The sequence below is a fragment of the Bombina bombina genome, unplaced genomic scaffold (genome assembly GCF_027579735.1).
Source record: "Bombina bombina isolate aBomBom1 unplaced genomic scaffold, aBomBom1.pri scaffold_791, whole genome shotgun sequence".
Taxonomy (NCBI): Eukaryota; Metazoa; Chordata; class Amphibia; order Anura; family Bombinatoridae; genus Bombina; species Bombina bombina.
The window spans coordinates 91,653-109,623 of record NW_026511921.1 but is presented as its reverse complement, the minus strand read 5'-3'; the positions used below and the strand labels follow the sequence as shown (position 1 = coordinate 109,623).

The window sequence follows — 17,971 nt, the reverse complement described above, 5'->3', positions numbered from 1 at the left end:
GATATCTTTACTAAATTCTACCATATTGAAGTTTTTGCTTCTTCTGAAGCAGCTTTTGGTAGTTGTTTCTAGACATTAAATATTGTTGTGTATCTATTTTTTTCTGCATAAAAAGAATAATGATAATTAAGAAAAGAATAAAAAATGTGATAAAAAAGAGGAGAGAAAGGGAAAATAAGATATAGGGGTCTATCTATCAAGCTCCGTACAGAGCTTGAGGGCCCGTGTTTCTGATGAGCCTGCAGGCTCGCCAGAAACACCAGTTATGAAGCAGCGGTCTAAAGATTGGGTTGATTGAAACCCCCCTGCTGGCGGCCGCAAATCTGCAGGGGGCGGCGTTGCACCAGCAGCTCACAAGAGCTGCTGGTGCAATGCTGAATACGGAGAGCGTATTGCTCTCTGGATTCAGCGATGTCTGTCGGACCTGATCCGCACTGTCAGATCAGGTCTGACAGACATTTCATAAATAGGCCTCAGAATATCATATATAAATTTATCTTTTTGTTCCACCCTCTCAGTGATTGTGGACGCCATAACTTGGGTATTAGTTTCCCAGGAGTAATAGACCGTGGACTATCACCACCTTTATGAAAGAAAATATAATTCATGAGACCCCGTCCAATTTTTATGATCCTTTTTTTTCTGGCTGGAGATCAAGTATGCACCTGTTAGGGGTAATATGAACCTGACGGCAGCCATCTTGTTCCCCGCAGCCATCTTGTGATGATTAGCATCCATTTTGTAATGATTAGACTTTTATTATAGTGGTTTATTATGTAGTAAGAAATATGCTGATGTTAGGGAGACTTGCATAGATATAATAGCCCTGAGAATGACCCTGAAGATGTGCATTGTTATCTCTACAAGATGTCAAACGGCTGTGATTTGTGCTGGGCCAGGAGGCCCAGTTACTGTTTATCTGTAGTTAGGTATTCCTGTAGAAATGACTCCCTAACACTCCTTTTATTCCAATTATATTTTCTATGAGTTTCTTTGTTCTTATAGAAATACCATGTGAAATGATGTAATTATGAATACGTCACTTGTTAAACCTATATGCTGTAACTCTTATTGTAAGAATATTATAATATCTAGGGAGCATATATATACATTGTATCATTTTTATATGTTATGTTTAATTGTAATGTATCTTTTCTGTATCCCTTTAATATTCAATTGTAGCTAGACGCATAGTGACCTTTATACACACATTTTACATGTACTTTTTGAACCCTTGAGCTATGTGTGAGAAAACACTGCTGATGTAAGGAATTTTAGTTAGGTCAAAGGTAGCTATACATCAGATTGGAATATTTTGAGATCCTACATTACTCCTTTTTCCTGTCAGTCATAAATTTATTTAATATCTTCAAGGATATCTGACAAATGTGATGTACAACTTACAGGATGCCAGATGTTTTCCTTATCTTAGAAATGAGCTAATGACTACAGATTTCAATGTATTCTGAAATGTATATAACTGGCTAACTTGACCAATAAAGTTAGAGTTGTTCTGCAAACATATCCTTGTGTATTTTGTGGAACAGCCCTCCAAGTACTTGTAACAACTTTGCAGTGCAGATACCAGAGTCCTGAAGCAGAGGAGAACAAGAGGGTCATGGTCCTAGAGGAGTCCTCTAACAAATGGTGTCCAGAAGTGATAGCTTGTCAAGGGGTAAGTAAAACACTTGTTTTGCACTGTTTTTTGCTTACCCATTGTCAAACTAGAACCCTATAAGACCAGACACTCAGGTTATCTATAACTAAAAAAAATATATATATATAGTGGGGAATGTGTATGTATGTTATGCATATCTGTGTATGTTGTGTATATATGTATATTTAAGGTGTTTTTAAGGTGTTTTTTTTATGGAAATTTTTTGGTAAAAGTTGTTTTTGGTTATAAAGTAGTATCTGAGGATAGAGGCCTCCAAGTGATACATGGTTTATTGATTAGATATGATATCTGAGGTTAGAGTCCTCTGATGATACATATTTATTGGTTCGTTGATATTAAATAGTGTCGGAGGTTAGAGGCCTCCAGTGACATATGATGAGGTTAGAGGCCTCCAGTGACATATGATGAGGTTAGAGTCCTCTAGAGACATATGTTTTTATTGGTTAAAATATAGTATTTTAAGGTTAAAACGGAGTTCGAGTCTCTGTTGGAATATAAGGATTTAATGTGGTATTTGAAGTATATAGTGTTGTATGCGGTATATATGTTGTAAAATAAAGGGGTATAATTCATAAAATTTATTGCATATTATCCATAAACTCTGGTATCGGCCTGGAAATTGTTTTGCTATCTTTGTCTATGCGCAATCTGTTTCTTTCATGCTTGCTATAAACTGAATTTGCTGTATTGCATTTGTTTTTCTGCTTGCACACTTCAAATTGCTGTATTGCATTTGCATTTTCTAATTGCTTTTAAAGTTTGCTTTTTTTATTGCTATATAATTACTGTGCTGTTTTTGTGCTTAAAATATATATTAAGTGACTGTGCATTTTATTACTGCTGCTCTTTTTGTGTTGTTAAAGAACAAGTTTATTTCAGGCAGAAAGGCACCCACTCTAGAGAGGGAGGGGGGATCTGTCAGTGAGCAGCTGTGTAGAGTCAGTGAAGAGAAATTTAAAAAAACTGTTCCGTTGTATGTGTGTGTGCAGTAATGAAAGGGAGATTTAAGTGTAACAGATTTAATTATTTGAAATGTATTTATCTCAATTTGTGAGGACATGGCCAATCTTTTCAGATTCAGATATATACAAATACATTTTAAATTTGGAGGAAAATTAATAAATATATGTTTTCCTGAAGAAAAAAAAAAAAAAAAAAAAGGGGGAGTGAATCTCTGGTATGCGAGATGAAATGAGCTTGTCTGTATAGCTGTACAAATGAAACTGTTTCTTTCTGTTTCCCTGCTGGGAAATAAGACGTTTTAAGAAAATATGTTGTAATGTTATTTTATATACCTGTATTTTAAAGTCACCAGCATGTTTTAAGTATGTGGTATTCATGTGCAGTTTTAGTTTTAAGTGATAATTGTGTGGCAAGTAACGGCTTTGAGAGTGGCTTTGAAAGTGCGATGGTGTGTGTGATTTTTTTGTCACGCTCTGGTAAATATGAAACTGTTTCTGGTATGATTAATGGGTTGACGTATGTTGTATTTGTAAGGTCTGTGCACAGAGTTGGTGCACCCAATGACATATAGTTATAAGCTGTAATTGAAAGTTTATTTAAAAGTGCGTCCGTTTTTGTTGCAAGTAAATTAATCTGCAGGGCATGCTACAATACAGAGGTGAAATTTGTGTGGTAAATCATACAAGCAGCCTAAATTATGGTTAGAATATACATATGTAATTTACATAATGAATGGTTAGTCCTTAAAGGGACAGTGTACTGTAAAATTGTTTTATATTAATGTATTTGTAATGACTTATGATACAAGCTGAATAGTTTAAAATGTAGGACAAGTTGCATTTGCAAGTGTGTGTATATATGAAGTAAATTGTAATGGTTTGAATTGTTTGTCTGTAAAATCAGAACTCAGTGTGTAGACAGAACACTAGAAAATTGTCATTTTATTAGCAGCAATAACACTGTATTAGTAGTTTGCAAAATATATATTTTTTGGGACCTTTCTTTGTATTCTTTTTAAATCTGCCATTTAGTTAGCAGATATTTCTTTTGCAGTGTAACTGAATTCTCTCTGTAATGCAAACTAATTGATAAGTTGTCTACAATCTTGGTGTTACGATCTGTGAGACTAGCAAAAAAAAAAAAAAAAAAGACAAACAGAGGAGTGAAAATATTTAAAGGGATATAAAATCTGAGATTTTAAGGAAATATTTACAGAAAAGACAATGAGGTTTACTGTAAGCCTAACACTAGTATATTTAACTGTGTCAGCAGTTTCAATTAAAGATAATTTTTAATTTGAGTAAAATGTCCCTTTAACTAGCCTGCATCCCACTGTGTGTTTTTATGCTGGTTATGCTTGCTTAGGCTATTTAATGAATGTCAGTATACATTTTTATTATAAGTAAGGCCAATGACTCATTGGGAATAATTTAAAGGGGAAATTTTTATTATTATTTTTTTTGTAGAAAGCTTATTTTATTTTTTGTTATATACATTTGTTACATTTGGCTAGAGAGCTGCAGAATGGTGAATGTCAAATTATAAACAAAGTTAAATCAAATAATTGTGCTGTTATTAAAATTTTGGTTATGTAAAAGTATAGACTGGATTCTAGCAGCTTTTCACAAATTATTTGTGCCACATCTGATTTACTTAAAGGGACAGTCTACCATATAATTGTTATTGTTTTGAGGATGGATAGTCCCTTTATTACCCATTCCCCAGTGTTGCATGGCGCACACAGTCGTATTGGTATGCTTTTTGCCTCTGTAGTTGCCTTGTGTCTCGGGGCATTCTTCCAGCTCCCTGGTCACATGACTGTGACTGTTTATGGTCTATTGTCTTAAATTTAGCATTGTTTTGTGCTGGATCTTGGATGACCCCCTGTGCCTGAACACAGTGTTATCTATATGGCCCACGTGTATTTTGTCTCTCTGTGTTGGAAAGAGATTTAAAAAGCCTGTGATAAGAGGCAGCCCTCAAAGGCTTAGAAATTAGCATATGAGCCTACCTATGTTTAGTTTAAACTAAGAATACCAAGAAAAAATTTGATGATAAAAGTAAATTGGAAAGTTGATTAAAATTAAAAGTCCTATCTGAATAATGAAAGTTTAATTTATACTAAAATGTCCCTTTAACAGTGGATTTGCATGGTGCATGTGAGCAGGAGCTATATAGAACAGTGGCTGTATCATTATTATCTAATTATTCCCAAAATTGGATACTTAGGTGTTTGTGTGTTCTTTTGTAAATTTATGGTTAGGGATTTTATGTGTAAATATGCAACTGGAGTTTATTGAGCATCTGCGGTGATTGCATTATTAGTGTGATCTCATAGAATTGTACATGGTAGAATTTGCAGAACCACGGTATAGATGGTTGTTTTAGGATTTTAATTATTTTGTAGTGTTTTGCGAGTGCTGCGTTTCAGGGAATGGCAGAATTGGTTTTGAATTTCAGGTTAATTTTGGTTGTTAAAAGTTTGTGACGGCTGTTCATGTTTTGTTTTGTAAAATGGACAATTGGTTTAAGTGTTTTCTAAGAGAATGTTGTGTTTTTATTTTTCGTGAATGCGTGTGGTAAGGTGCTGTATGAATGGAATATTTCATGTGGAGGTGTATTTGATTTTGTTTGCTATTGAGAATTGTATTCTGCATGCATGAGTGGAGTGCATAATTTGTCTTTTCGTTTTTTGTTATGTTGTGTTTGCATGCCACATGGGATGTTTCACGCAAACAAGGGGGAAGTATTGATGAGTATTGATGAGTATCTTTATGTGATAGGGGTTATTGTTTTTAGGTACTGTCTTCAGAGATTAAAAGACACTAACTGAATTATTTTTGAGTTTCCATATTTAGGTGAAATCTGTACAGGCAAAATTCCATAAGTGCACTCTTCAAAAGATTAAAGATTGAAAGCAAGTAAACCTTTAAAGAAAGAAAAGAAGAAAATGAAAGACCTTTTGTCAAGCTTGTTTTAACCACCATACTGCAGTAAAAAAAGTTACTGAACTATCTTTGGATCCATTCTTTGCTTTGCATGCTGGTACCAGCCCCAGAACTGGACTCTGGGTAATCTGTGACTGTCTCCTCTGATGTGTGTCTTCAGGACATAAAGACTATCCTTCTCTGGACTGTGCCTTATCGCTCGATATGGAGGTCCTGTTATGCTGTTACAGGGTCAACCAATTAAATTAGGGGAGTATTGTTTTAACTCGATTACTTATATTGCTTGTTTTGTATTCTCTTGTATTTTATTGATCATATTGGGTATAAGACATCATATGCTTCATTGGTATTAGTGCACATTGTAGTTTATGTGCTTAACATAGTAATTTTTAGATAAATGTAACTGTGAACTGTGCAGTATTGTACCCTATTGAATGGCCCACTGAGTATAAAAATATGCTTCAGGAAAATGCTGCAATATATCATAATATCTTAGACCCTTCACCCTTTAGAACATAAGGAGGACACGTCTAAGCTAGAAGTTTATAGTAAATATACAGAGAAATGTTTGTTTCAGGGAATAGCCTAATTATAGTTTATGAAAGCAAATGTATTTTTCCCTTTTATTAATTAGTATGGTATCTGCAAAGTGAATTTGGTCATTCCTGATGTTTGTCAAAGAGAGTAATTCTTACCATAAAGATGTGTTTACCTTTAAAAGAACTTGTAGTTTTAAATGATGTTCTGTTTGTATGCTTTCCTCATACAGGAGTGTGAGATAATTTAGGTTGGAGAATTATAAACATTATAGATAGCAGCCATCCAGAATAAAGCAACACGAGGTTCTTTTATTTTTAGAAGTTCAAAGTGACAGTGTAAAGAAATTCATTTATTTTTATTGACTGTTTTCTTTTTTTTCATTTTTGCTACAGGGCAGGCCGTAGCATAAGTTTTAGCATAAACATTCAGGCCCTTGATGAAGTCTGACAGGTTTTCATTTGCGTAGTATTCATGAAGTATCATTTAAAAGTGTATAGAGAAGTTGTAAATTATTCTCTGAGAAATGTCAATGTATTTAGTTTGTATTATATATCAACAATGTTTTGTTTGATTTTAAATGACATAGGATGAAAGTGACGTTTTATTTGGACATAATTGTGATTGTATTGCGGTGTGTACTCATCCTGTACTGTTTCTGTTTGCTTCCTAGACTCCCTGTGACTCAAGTGTTTGCTTGCCATGGGTATCCACTGGTTGCCTTGTCTACCCCATGAACAAACCATCAGATTTCCAGTATCTCCCTGCGGAAGAACCGTGGCTAAGCACCCCTACTGCAAATGAACTGTTGGAGAACTGTATTATAGCAAAGTGTCAAGGTGCAGCGCTCTCAAATGGACAAAGACTGTTCTTAAAGTGATCAGAGGCCACCTAGAGACAGTTGTGCTGTTGCTATGTCATGCTTTAAAAGGAACTGTTGGACATATTGGGGGGTGCTAGCAATGCAGGTGGAGGGATAGAAGATGCAGAGTTGTTTGGGGGTAGATGGGGGGCTGGTTGGGTCTCTGTGCCGGTGGAAGGCTGGAAGATAGATGGAAGGTATTGGAGGGACTGTACCGATATGCAGTGACAATTAGCCTATAAAAGTATATCACGACATGCAAATATTTTTCTCTTTAGTATTCTCACAGAGTTCTGTTACCATAATATAAGGCTTTACTACTTTTCTATGCCAGTCTATTTTTATGTTATTCTGTTAGAATAAAAGGATGGTATGTTAAGGGTAATATGAACCTGACGGCAGCCATCTTGTTCCCAGCAGCCATCTTGTGATGATTAGCATCCATTTTGTAATGATTAGACTTTTATTATAGTGGTTTATTATGTAGTAAGAAATATGCTGATGTTAGGGAGACTTGCATAGATATAATAGCCCTGAGAATGACCCTGAAGATGTGCATTGTTATCTCTACAAGATGTCAAACGGCTGTGATTTGTGCTGGGCCAGGAGGCCCAGTTACTGTTTATCTGTAGTTAGGTATTCCTGTAGAAATGACTCCCTAACACTCCTTTTATTCCAATTATATTTTCTATGAGTTTCTTTGTTCTTATAGAAATACTATGTGAAATGATGTAATTATGAATACGTCACTTGTTAAACCTATATGCTGTAACTCTTATTGTAAGAATATTATAATATCTAGGGAGCATATATATACATTGTATCATTTTTATATGTTATGTTTAATTGTAATGTATCTTTTCTGTATCCCTTTAATATTCAATTGTAGCTAGACGCATAGTGACCTTTATACACACATTTTACATGTACTTTTTGAACCCTTGAGCTATGTGTGAGAAAACACTGCTGATGTAAGGAATTTTAGTTAGGTCAAAGGTAGCTATACATCAGATTGGAATATTTTGAGATCCTACATTACTCCTTTTTCCTGTCAGTCATAAATTTATTTAATATCTTCAAGGATATCTGACAAATGTGATGTACAACTTACAGGATGCCAGATGTTTTCCTTATCTTAGAAATGAGCTAATGACTACAGATTTCAATGTATTCTGAAATGTATATAACTGGCTAACTTGACCAATAAAGTTAGAGTTGTTCTGCAAACATATCCTTGTGTATTTTGTGGAACAGCCCTCCAAGTACTTGTAACAACTTTGCAGTGCAGATACCAGAGTCCTGAAGCAGAGGAGAACAAGAGGGTCGTGGTCCTAGAGGAGTCCTCTAACAGCACCTTTTTTTCCCTGTTCCCTGTTCCGTTTTTTTCTTTCTTTCTTTCTTTCTTTCTTTCTTTCTTTCCCTTTCTTTCCTTTCCTTTCCTTTCTTTCTTCCTTTCCTTTCTTTCCCTTTCTTTCCTTTCCTTTCTTTCTTTCCTTTCCTTTTTTCTTCCTTTCCTTCCTTTCTTTCCCTTTCTATCCTTCCTTTCTTTCCCTTTCTTTCTTTCCCTTTCTTTCCTTTCCTTTCTTCCTTTCTTTCCCTTTCTTTCCTTTCCTTTTCTTTCTTTCCTTTCCTTTCTTTCCTTCCTTTCTTTCATTTCCTTCCTTTCCTTTCTTTCCCTTTCTTTCTTTCCCTTTCTTTCTTCCTTTCTTTCCTTCCTTTCTTTCCCTTTCTTTCCTTTCCTTTCCTTCCTTTCTTTCCCTTTCTTTCCTTTCCTTGCTTTCCTTTCTTTCTTTCTTTCTTTCTTTCTTTCTTTCTTTCCCTTTCTTTCTTCCTTTCTTTCCTTCCTTTCTTTCCCTTTCTTTCCTTTCCTTTCCTTCCTTTCCTTTCTTTCCCTTCCTTTCTTTCCCTTTCTTTCCTTTCCTTCCTTTCCTTTCTTTCCCTTTCTTTCCTTTCCTTCCTTTTCTTTCTTTCCCTTCCTTTCCTTTCCTTCCTTTTCTTTCTTTCCTTTTCTTTCCTTCCTTTCCTTTCTTTCCCTTTCTTTCCTTTCCTTTCCTTTCCGTCCTTTCCTTTCTTTCCCTTCCTTTCCCTTCCTTTCTTTCCCTTTCTTTCCTTTCCTTCCTTTCCTTTCTTTCCCTTTCTTTCCTTTCCTTCCTTCCTTTCTTTCCCTTTCTTTCCTTTTCTTTCCTTCCTTTTCTTTCTTTCCTTTCCTTTCCTTTCTTTCCTTCCTTCCTTTCCCTTTCATTCCTTTCCTTTCCTTCCTTTCTTTCCTTTCCTTTCCTTTCTTTCCTTTCTTCTTTCTTTCTTTATTTCTTTCTTTCCTTTCTTTCCCTTTCTTTTCTTTCCTTTCTTTCCTTTCTTCCTTTCTTTCCCTTTCTTTCCTTTTCTTCCTTTCCTTTTCTTTCTTTTCTTTCCTTTCTTTCCTTCCTTTCTTTCCCTTTCTTTCCTTTCCTTCCTTTACTTTCTTTCCCTTTCTTTCTTTCCCTTTCTTTCTTCCTTTCTTTCCTTCCTATCTTTCCCTTTCTTTCCTTTCCTTCCTTTCTCTCCCTTCCTTTCTTTCCCTTTCTTTCCTTTCTTTCTTTCTTTCTTTCTTTCTTTCTTTCCTTTCCTTTCTTTCTTTCCCTTTCTTTCCTTTCCTTTCCTTCCTTTTCTTTCCTTCCTTTTCATTCTTTCCTTTTCTTTCTTTCCTTTCCTTCCTTCCTTTCTTTCCCTTTCTTTCCTTTCCTTCCTTCCTTCCTTCCTTCCTTCCTTCCTTTTCTTTCTTTCCTTTTCTTTCTTTCCTTTCTTTCCTTCCTTCCTTTCCCTTTCTTTCCTTTCCTTTCCTTCCTTTCCTTTCCTTTCCTTTCCTTCCTTTCTTTTTTTCCCTTTCTTTCTTTCTTTCTTTCCTTTCCTTTCTTTCTTTCCTTTCTTTCATTTCTTTCTTTCTTTCTTTCCTTTCGTTCCCTTTCTTTTCTTTCATTTCTTTTCCTTTATTTCCCTTTCTTTCCTGTCTTTCCATCTTTCTTTCTCTTGCTTGGGTATATGTCAGACTAAGGTTGGAGGCGTTTTAAGGGCCCTTGGAGTTTTGGGTATCTTTGCCTCCTCCTAGTGACCAGGAGTATAATTCCCAGGAGTAATGAATCATAGACCATGAAAAAAATTAATTTATCAGATAACCATAAATTATATTTTTATATTACTAAACCCAACTCCTATTTGACCCCTGGTTCCCCATACTTGTGACACAATACATGAATGTACTTAATTTTTGACCCACCTCTGACTTTCAGCTGCAGTATTTGCTGTACTTTATGGGGTCCAGATGTGATGGCACAGATGTACGTCCCCTCATCCTGCACACGAACCCCTTTAATGGTTAGTGATACATCCATGCTCTTTTTCAGGGGTCCTGGAACAATGCTGAGCCGAGACCCTTCTTCTGGGTCCAACCTTTGTCCTTTGCCCTCCTTCTGCAGGTGCCATTCAACTGATGCCCCCTCTGTGTCCCCCCAAACCTCACAATTTAAAGACACATCAACAGCTGGTGCAGTCAGATGTAAAGTGGGAGTGGAGGAGATCATAAAGGCCACTGTGTAGAGAAAAACTTAGTGATTACTTACTAGATTATGAGAGGAGCACTATTTATCACTCCCGCTCGGGCGTTAACTCTGCTAGAAGTCCTTTTGTACTGTACTGTTAAATGTATTTTGAAGGGTTTTTTTTCTCACTTTTTTGTCTTGCGTAACAATTAATTGCTCTGTCCTATTATTTTCACGTTTCTTAAAGGGATAGGAAAGTCAAAATGAAAACTTGCATGATTCACATAGAGCCGATCATTTTAAGACACATTTAAATTCACTTCTAATTTGAATTGTGCTTTGTTTCTTTAGTATCCCTTGTTGAAAAAGAATACACACATATCCTAAACTAGTGGGAGCTAGCTGCCAATTGGTGCCTACACACATTTGTCTCTTGTGATTGGCTAACTAGATGTGTTCAGCTAGCTGCTGGTAGTGCAATGCTGTTCCTTCAGCAAAGGATAACAAGAGAATTAAGCAAATTTGATAATAGAAGTAAATTGGAAAGTTGATTAAAATTGTATGTTTTATCCAAGTCACAAAAAGAAAATTCAGGGTTTCCTGTCCCTTTAAGTGAGCATTTTACAAGTGAGGCATTAAGAATTGAACAAGGATGGAACAAGGACAATAACAAGTACTGCTGTAATACTGTGTTTTATGCGTTTCCCTTTTGTAAAAGAGCTCCATATCTTTTTTTTCTACCTCTTGTTTTTATAAAAAACTGTCGGCTAGATTACGAGTTTTGCATCATGGTGAAAAAGCAGCGTTAAGGCTCTTTTTCACACCGCACACCTTTTTGGCCGTCACGCAACGTAACTACCGCACCTTTCAAAAATTCCTTTTTCAATGGGACTTCCATAGCGCCAGTATTAAGAGTTTGCCTGTCCGGCCAAAAAGTGATTGGTACAGCGTATAACTACAAGATCTGTACCGCCACCTGAAAGTCAGTAGTTATGGGTTTTACGTTACAAAGCTGTAGCATAAAACTCATAACTAAAGTTTTACAAAGTACACTTACACCCATAAACTACCTATTAACCCCTAAATTGAGGCCCTCTCACATCGCAAACACTATAATAAAATTATTAACCCCTAATCTGCCGCTCCCGACATCGCCACCACTATAATAAACATATTAACCCCTAAACCGCCGCACTCCCGCATCGCAAACACTAGTTAAATATTATTAACCCCTAATCTGCTGCCCAATGTCGTCGCCACCTACATACACTTATTAACCCCTAATCTGCTGTCCCTAACATTGCCGCAACCTACAATACTGTTATTAACCCCTAATCTGTTGCCCCCAAAATCCCCGCCAAGCTAACTACACTTATAAACCCCTAATCTGCTGCCCCCAATGTTGCCGCCACTATACTAAAGTTATTTACCCCTAAACCTAACCCTAAGTCTAACCCTAATGTAACCCTAACCCTAACACCCACTAACTTTAACATAATTCAAATAATTCCAAATAAAAATTACAATTAATACATAAATTATTTCTATTTAAAACTAAATAAATTACTTACCTGTAAAATAAAACCTAAGCTAGCTACAATATAACTAATAGTTATATTGTATCTAGCTTAGGTTTTATTTTTATTTCACAGGTAAGTTTGTATTTATTTTAACTAGGTAGATTAGTTACTAAATAGTTATTAACTATACATTTATCTAAATTACAAAAAAAAATAAACACTAAATTACACAAAATAAAAAAAGAAATGATCAAAAATAAAAACGAATTAATCCTAATCTAATAGGCCTATCAAAATAAAAAAGCCCCCCCCCCCAAATAAAAAAACCCCTAGCCTACACTAAACTGCAAATAGCCCTTAAAAGGGCCTTTTTGCGGGGCATTGCCCCAAAGAAATCAGCTCTTTTACCTGTAAAAAAAAAAAAATACAACCAACTCCCCAACAGTAAAACCCACCACCCACACAACCAACCCCCCCAAATAAAAACCTACCTAAAAAACCTAAGCTCCCCATTGCCCTGAAAAGGGCATTTGAATGGGCATTGCCCTTAAAAGGGCATTTAGCTCTTTTACGGTGCCCAAAGTCCCTAATCTAAAAATTAAAACCCACCCAATAAACCCTTTAAAAAACCTAACACTAACCCCCGAAGATCCACTTAAAGTTTTTGAAGACCGGACATCCATCCTTATCCAGCTGGGAGAAGTCTTCATCCAAGTGTCAAGAAGTCCTCAACGAAGCCGGGAGAAGTCTTCATCCAAGCGGCAAGAAGTCATCCTCCAGGCGGGCAGAAGTCTTCATGTAGACGGCATCTTCTATCTTCAATCTTCTGACGCGGAGCAACTCCATCTTTAAGACATCCAGCACTGGGCATCCTCTTCAAATGATCACAGCCGTACACTGAAGGTTCCCTTTAAGGGACGTCATCCAAGATGGCATCCCTTGAATTCTGATTGGTTGATAGAAATCTATCAGCCAATCAGAATTAAAGGTAAAAAATCCTATTGGCTGATGCAATCAGCCAATAGGATTGAGCTTTAATCCTATTGGCTGATCCAATCAGACAATAGTATTGAGCTTGCATTCTATTGGCTGATTGCAACAGCCAATAGGATTTTTTCAACCTTAATTCCGATTGGCTAATAGAAATCTATTAGCCAATTGGAATCTAAGGGACGCCATCTTGGATGACATCATTTAAAGGAACCTTCATTCAGAAGAAGTCGTCGAAAGAAGAGGATGCTCCGCGCTGGATGTCTTGAAGATGGAGTCGCTCCGCGCCGGATGGATGAAGATAGAAGATGCCGTCTGGATGAAGACTTCTGCTGGCTTGGATGAAGACTTCGGCCCGCTTGGAGGAAGACTTCCTCCGGCTTCGATGAGGACTTCAGCCGATTCGTTGAGGATGGATGTCGGGTCTTCAGAAACTGTAAGCGGATCTTCAGGTTTTTTTTAAGGGTTTATTGGGTGGGTTTTAATTTTAGATTAGGGTTTGGGCTTTTGAAAAAGAGCTAAATGCAATTTTAAGGGCAATGCCCATACAAATGCCCTTTTCAGGGCAATGGGGAGCTTAGGTTTTTTAGATTAGTTTTTTTTTGGGAGGTTGGTTGTGTGGGTGGTGGGTTTTACTGTTGGGGGGTATTTGTATTTTTTATTTACAGGTAAAAGAGCTGATTTCTTTGGGGCAATGCCCCGCAAAAGGCCTTTTTAAAGGCTATTTGTAGTTTATTGTAGGCTGGGGGGGGGGGTTATTTTGGGGTGGCTTTTTCATAGGGCTCTTAGATTAGGTGTAATTAGTTTAAATATTTGATAATTTATTTTTTAATTTTGTATAACTTAGTGTTTATTTTTTTTTGTAATTTAGTGTTTGTTATTTTTTGTAACTTAATTGTTAGTTTTTCGTAACTTTGTAATTTTTAATAATAGATTTAAATTATTTGAGTAGGGTTAGGTTTTTAAATATATAATATAGTTAATTTAATTTGTAGTTATGTAATTTTAGTATAACAGTTAGGGTAGATTAATTAATAGTTTAATATAGTTTAATGTAATTTTAGTATAACAGTTAGGGTAGATTAATTAATAGTTTAATATAAATTAATGTAATTTTAGTATAACAGGGTAGTTTAATTATTAGTTTAATATAGTTTAATGTAATTTTAGTGTAATAGTTAGGGTAGATTAATTAATAGTTTAATATAGTTTAATGTAATTTTAGTATAACAGTTAGGGTAGATTAATTAATAGTTTAATATAGTTTAATGTAATTTTAGTATAACAGGTTAGATTCATTAATAGTTTAATATAGTTTAATTTAAATCTAAAGGTAAGTTTTAATTTATTATAAGATAGGGATGAGTTAATATTTAATATAAAGTTAGCGGGTTGCTAAAAAGTTAATACTTTTATGTAGGTGGCGTTGTCGGGGGTAGCAGATTAGGGGTTAATAACATTATGTAGTGGCGGCGGTGTCGGGCGGCAGATTAGGGGTTAATAAGTATAATGTAGGTGGCTGTGATGTCGAGGTGGCAGATTAGGGGTGTTTAGACTCAGGGCTTATGTTAGGGTGTTAGGTGTAAACATAAATGTTATTCTCCCATATGAATCAATGGGCTATCGGGCAGCAGCGAACATAAGCTTTCGCTGCTTTCAGACTCCCTTTGATTCCTATGGCATCTGACGCCTCCAGGGTGGCAGATTGAAAAGCAGGTACGCTAGGCCAGAATAGTGGCAAGCGTACCTGTTAGAAGTTTGATAAATGGCAAAAGTAGTCAGATAGTGCCGAATTTGCATTCAAAACATCTGTAATGACGTAAGCATCGATCTGTGTCGGGCTGAGACTGGCGGATCGTATGTTACGTCACAAATTTTTACTTTTGCCGTTCTGTAGGCTTTGATAAATGAGGCGAATCAAGCTCTCCACAATTACGCTGCGGAATTCCAGCGTATTTGCGGTTGACGGCTTGATAAATAGCCCTCATTGTGTCTAAATCCTCATAATAATGTAAAATGAACAGATCATATTAAAAACATCTATATATATATATATATATATATATATATATACACACACACAGGTATATATATATATATATATACATATTTTTAATCCAGTATTATATAGATAAAGAATGATGGTAGAGCTATATGAGATACCATTAGATAAAGTAGGGGATTTCAGCACTCAAAGATATATAAAACCCATTTAATCCAATTCCTTAGAAATGTACGGCTGTAGGGTAGCACAGAGCCCAAAAAATGAACTACACATGCACAGATTCAAACACATGCAACTAGTTTATTGCAAGAAGCTGCCAGCACAGAAAATAAACAGCTAAAATGCTTTTCATCTCAAAATGCACCACTGCAGTGGATTTTATAAAACACATACCAAGCAACATGATATATTATCACACATATATTTGAACTAAATGCTGCAAAATAGACTGGTTTAGAACATGTGATCTGCAGATATTATACTATTGCAACAACAAATCTTGTATCAACTCCTCTATGATAGTAAAAGAACAAAGTCCTTAATAAAGACCATATAAGTCCTTTGATGGAGGAAATCTGATGTTTACTTTAGTAGCAATTTGTATCACTTTGTAATCCAGCTGAAATAAACCTTTTGACAAACAAATGTTCGTTAATTAGGGTTAACCGAGGTGAAAACGTCCTCTATTGTTAACTAGAACTTGGCAATATTATAACTTGATAGCAGATAGAACATCTTATATTGATGAAAAGCAGAAACAATATAGCAGACCTGTGTTTAAGAACTGCAGCAAACATCCGGGATAACAAAGTCACAGTATCATTGACGAACGGACCGGGACATGAGCCTCTGACATCCTTGTCTCACCTTTCACAACCGCGTCTCCCTGCTCACTGGGGACACAGATTAACCGGTGTATGTTATGCTTCTGTGTGTAAACCGTATCCAGGCGGTTTATTTGAACCACTCAATTACCGCAAGATCCAGGCTTGCTTCTTTGGTTTGGTTTTTTGAAATTCCCGGGCATGCTTAAGCCAGCTGCTTCATTCACAGGTGCAGTAATAGCTGTTATTGAGAAAGTCGACGCGCGTTTCGCCCCATAATGCTGAGCGAAACAGGGGCCTCGTCAGGACTGTCCATCTCTTCCTAATTACAGCCTTTATTGCAGTTCCAATGAACTGGGAGGTAGCAGTTCAGCCAATCAAATTCGCTATTTGCACATACCCTCTTTCATTTTAAAGCTAAACATTCCTGTTTGTAGGTTCAATGATTATCTGTATTTTAAATTAATACAAAAAGGCTTGCATTGAAAAGATGGAATACTCTCTATGCTTAGCAACTCCTATACAACAAACAAAAATTTCGCATGTGAGAAAACCCTATGCACGTTGCAGCCCAATTAAACATTATTTCCTTACTTACTATGTCTAGATGAATGAGCTTTACATAAATCCTATATTAACTAAAATTCTATAAATTTTGGAATGACTTACTAAATAGCTAAAAATAATTCTATGAAGGTAAGTTATGACATAAACGATCCACAACTTAAAAGCAAGCTGAATGAAAGAAAGGAATATCATAGTTAATGATCTATTTATAAAGATCTATTTAGAAGTTATTCAACTTATCATTTATTTGATTATTTCTTCCAACAGATTGTTTGTTGCCGTGTCTTTACGATAATTTTCAGTTGAGATACGACTTCCTTCTTTTTTAATACAGTATTAAAAAAGAAGGAAGTCGTATCTCAACTGAAAATTATCGTAAAGACACGGCAACAAACAATCTGTTGGAAGCCTCAAGTGGGCATCCAGAGCCCTTGAAAAAAGGCATCCCATATGGCCAACTCTTGAGATTAAAAAGAAACTGTTCTTCTAATACTAAATTTAATTATCATGCAGAAAAAATGTGTAAACGTTTCATTGAAAGAGGTTATTCTCACAACCTAGTCAAAAAAACCTTAAATAAAGTAAGTAAATTGAACCGTCAAGATCTCCTATATAACCAAAAAGAGACAAAAACTGAGAATAACATCAGATTTATTACTACGTTTAATTGCCAATGGCAAAGTATAAGAAATATTTTATCTCAAAATTGGCATTTTTTAACCTTAGATGACAAGATAGCTGATAAGGTAGGAAGTAGACCCCTATTGACCGCAAAAAAATCTCCTAATCTTAAAGATAAATTAGTCAGAAGCAGGTTTACTCGGTCTGAACCAGATACAAACTGGTTAACTAAAAAACAAGTGAAAGGAAGCTTTCCTTGTGGGCATTGTGTCTATTGTCCCTATTTGCCAAAAAGTAAAACATTTTCCGCCAATACAGGTAAAAATTATACCATTAGATGTTTTTCAAACTGTAACTCAGTGGGGGTTGTTTATCTCTTGGGGTGCTCCTGTCCCCTGTTCTATGTAGGTAAAACAAAACGTTTGTTCAAGGACAGGGTACAGGAGCACAGGGATGACATCCTCTACGGGAGAGATACAAGTGTGGCTCGTCACTTTAAGGAAGTTCATAATAGTAGTACTGTTTCTTTAAAATTTATAGGTATCGACAGAGGAATAACAAATGGAAGAGGTGGAGATGAGGATAACTGTTTGTTAAAAAAGGAAGCAAGATGGACCTTTATGCTGAATACGGTGTCACCGTCAGGCCTAAATGAAAGGATAGAATATGCATCTTTTCTAAAATAGAGATTTGTAGTTAGAATTTAAAAATTCTCTCTTTTCCAGCTGCAATGTGAGAAATAATCAAATAAATGATAAGTTGAATAACTTCTAAATAGATCTTTATAAATAGATCATTAACTATGATATTCATTTCTTTCATTCAGCTTGCTTTTAAGTTGTGGATCGTTTATGTCATAACTTACCTTCATAGAATTATTTTTAGCTATTTAGTAAGTCATTCCAAAATTTATAGAATTTTAGTTAATATAGGATTTATGT

At 35.6% G+C, this 17,971-nt stretch overlaps 1 protein-coding gene across 1 annotated transcript in view; it reads right to left on the bottom strand.

Moving 5' to 3' along the window:
* The window catches only part of LOC128644011 (tapasin-related protein), a 173,972-nt gene that overhangs the window by 66,277 nt on the left and 89,724 nt on the right, over window positions 1-17,971 (bottom strand). Inside the window, exon 4 of the mRNA XM_053696777.1 lies at window positions 10,242-10,553. Within this exon, the coding sequence (XP_053552752.1) occupies window positions 10,242-10,553 (312 nt within the window). The remainder of the gene's footprint in view (window positions 1-10,241; window positions 10,554-17,971) is intronic.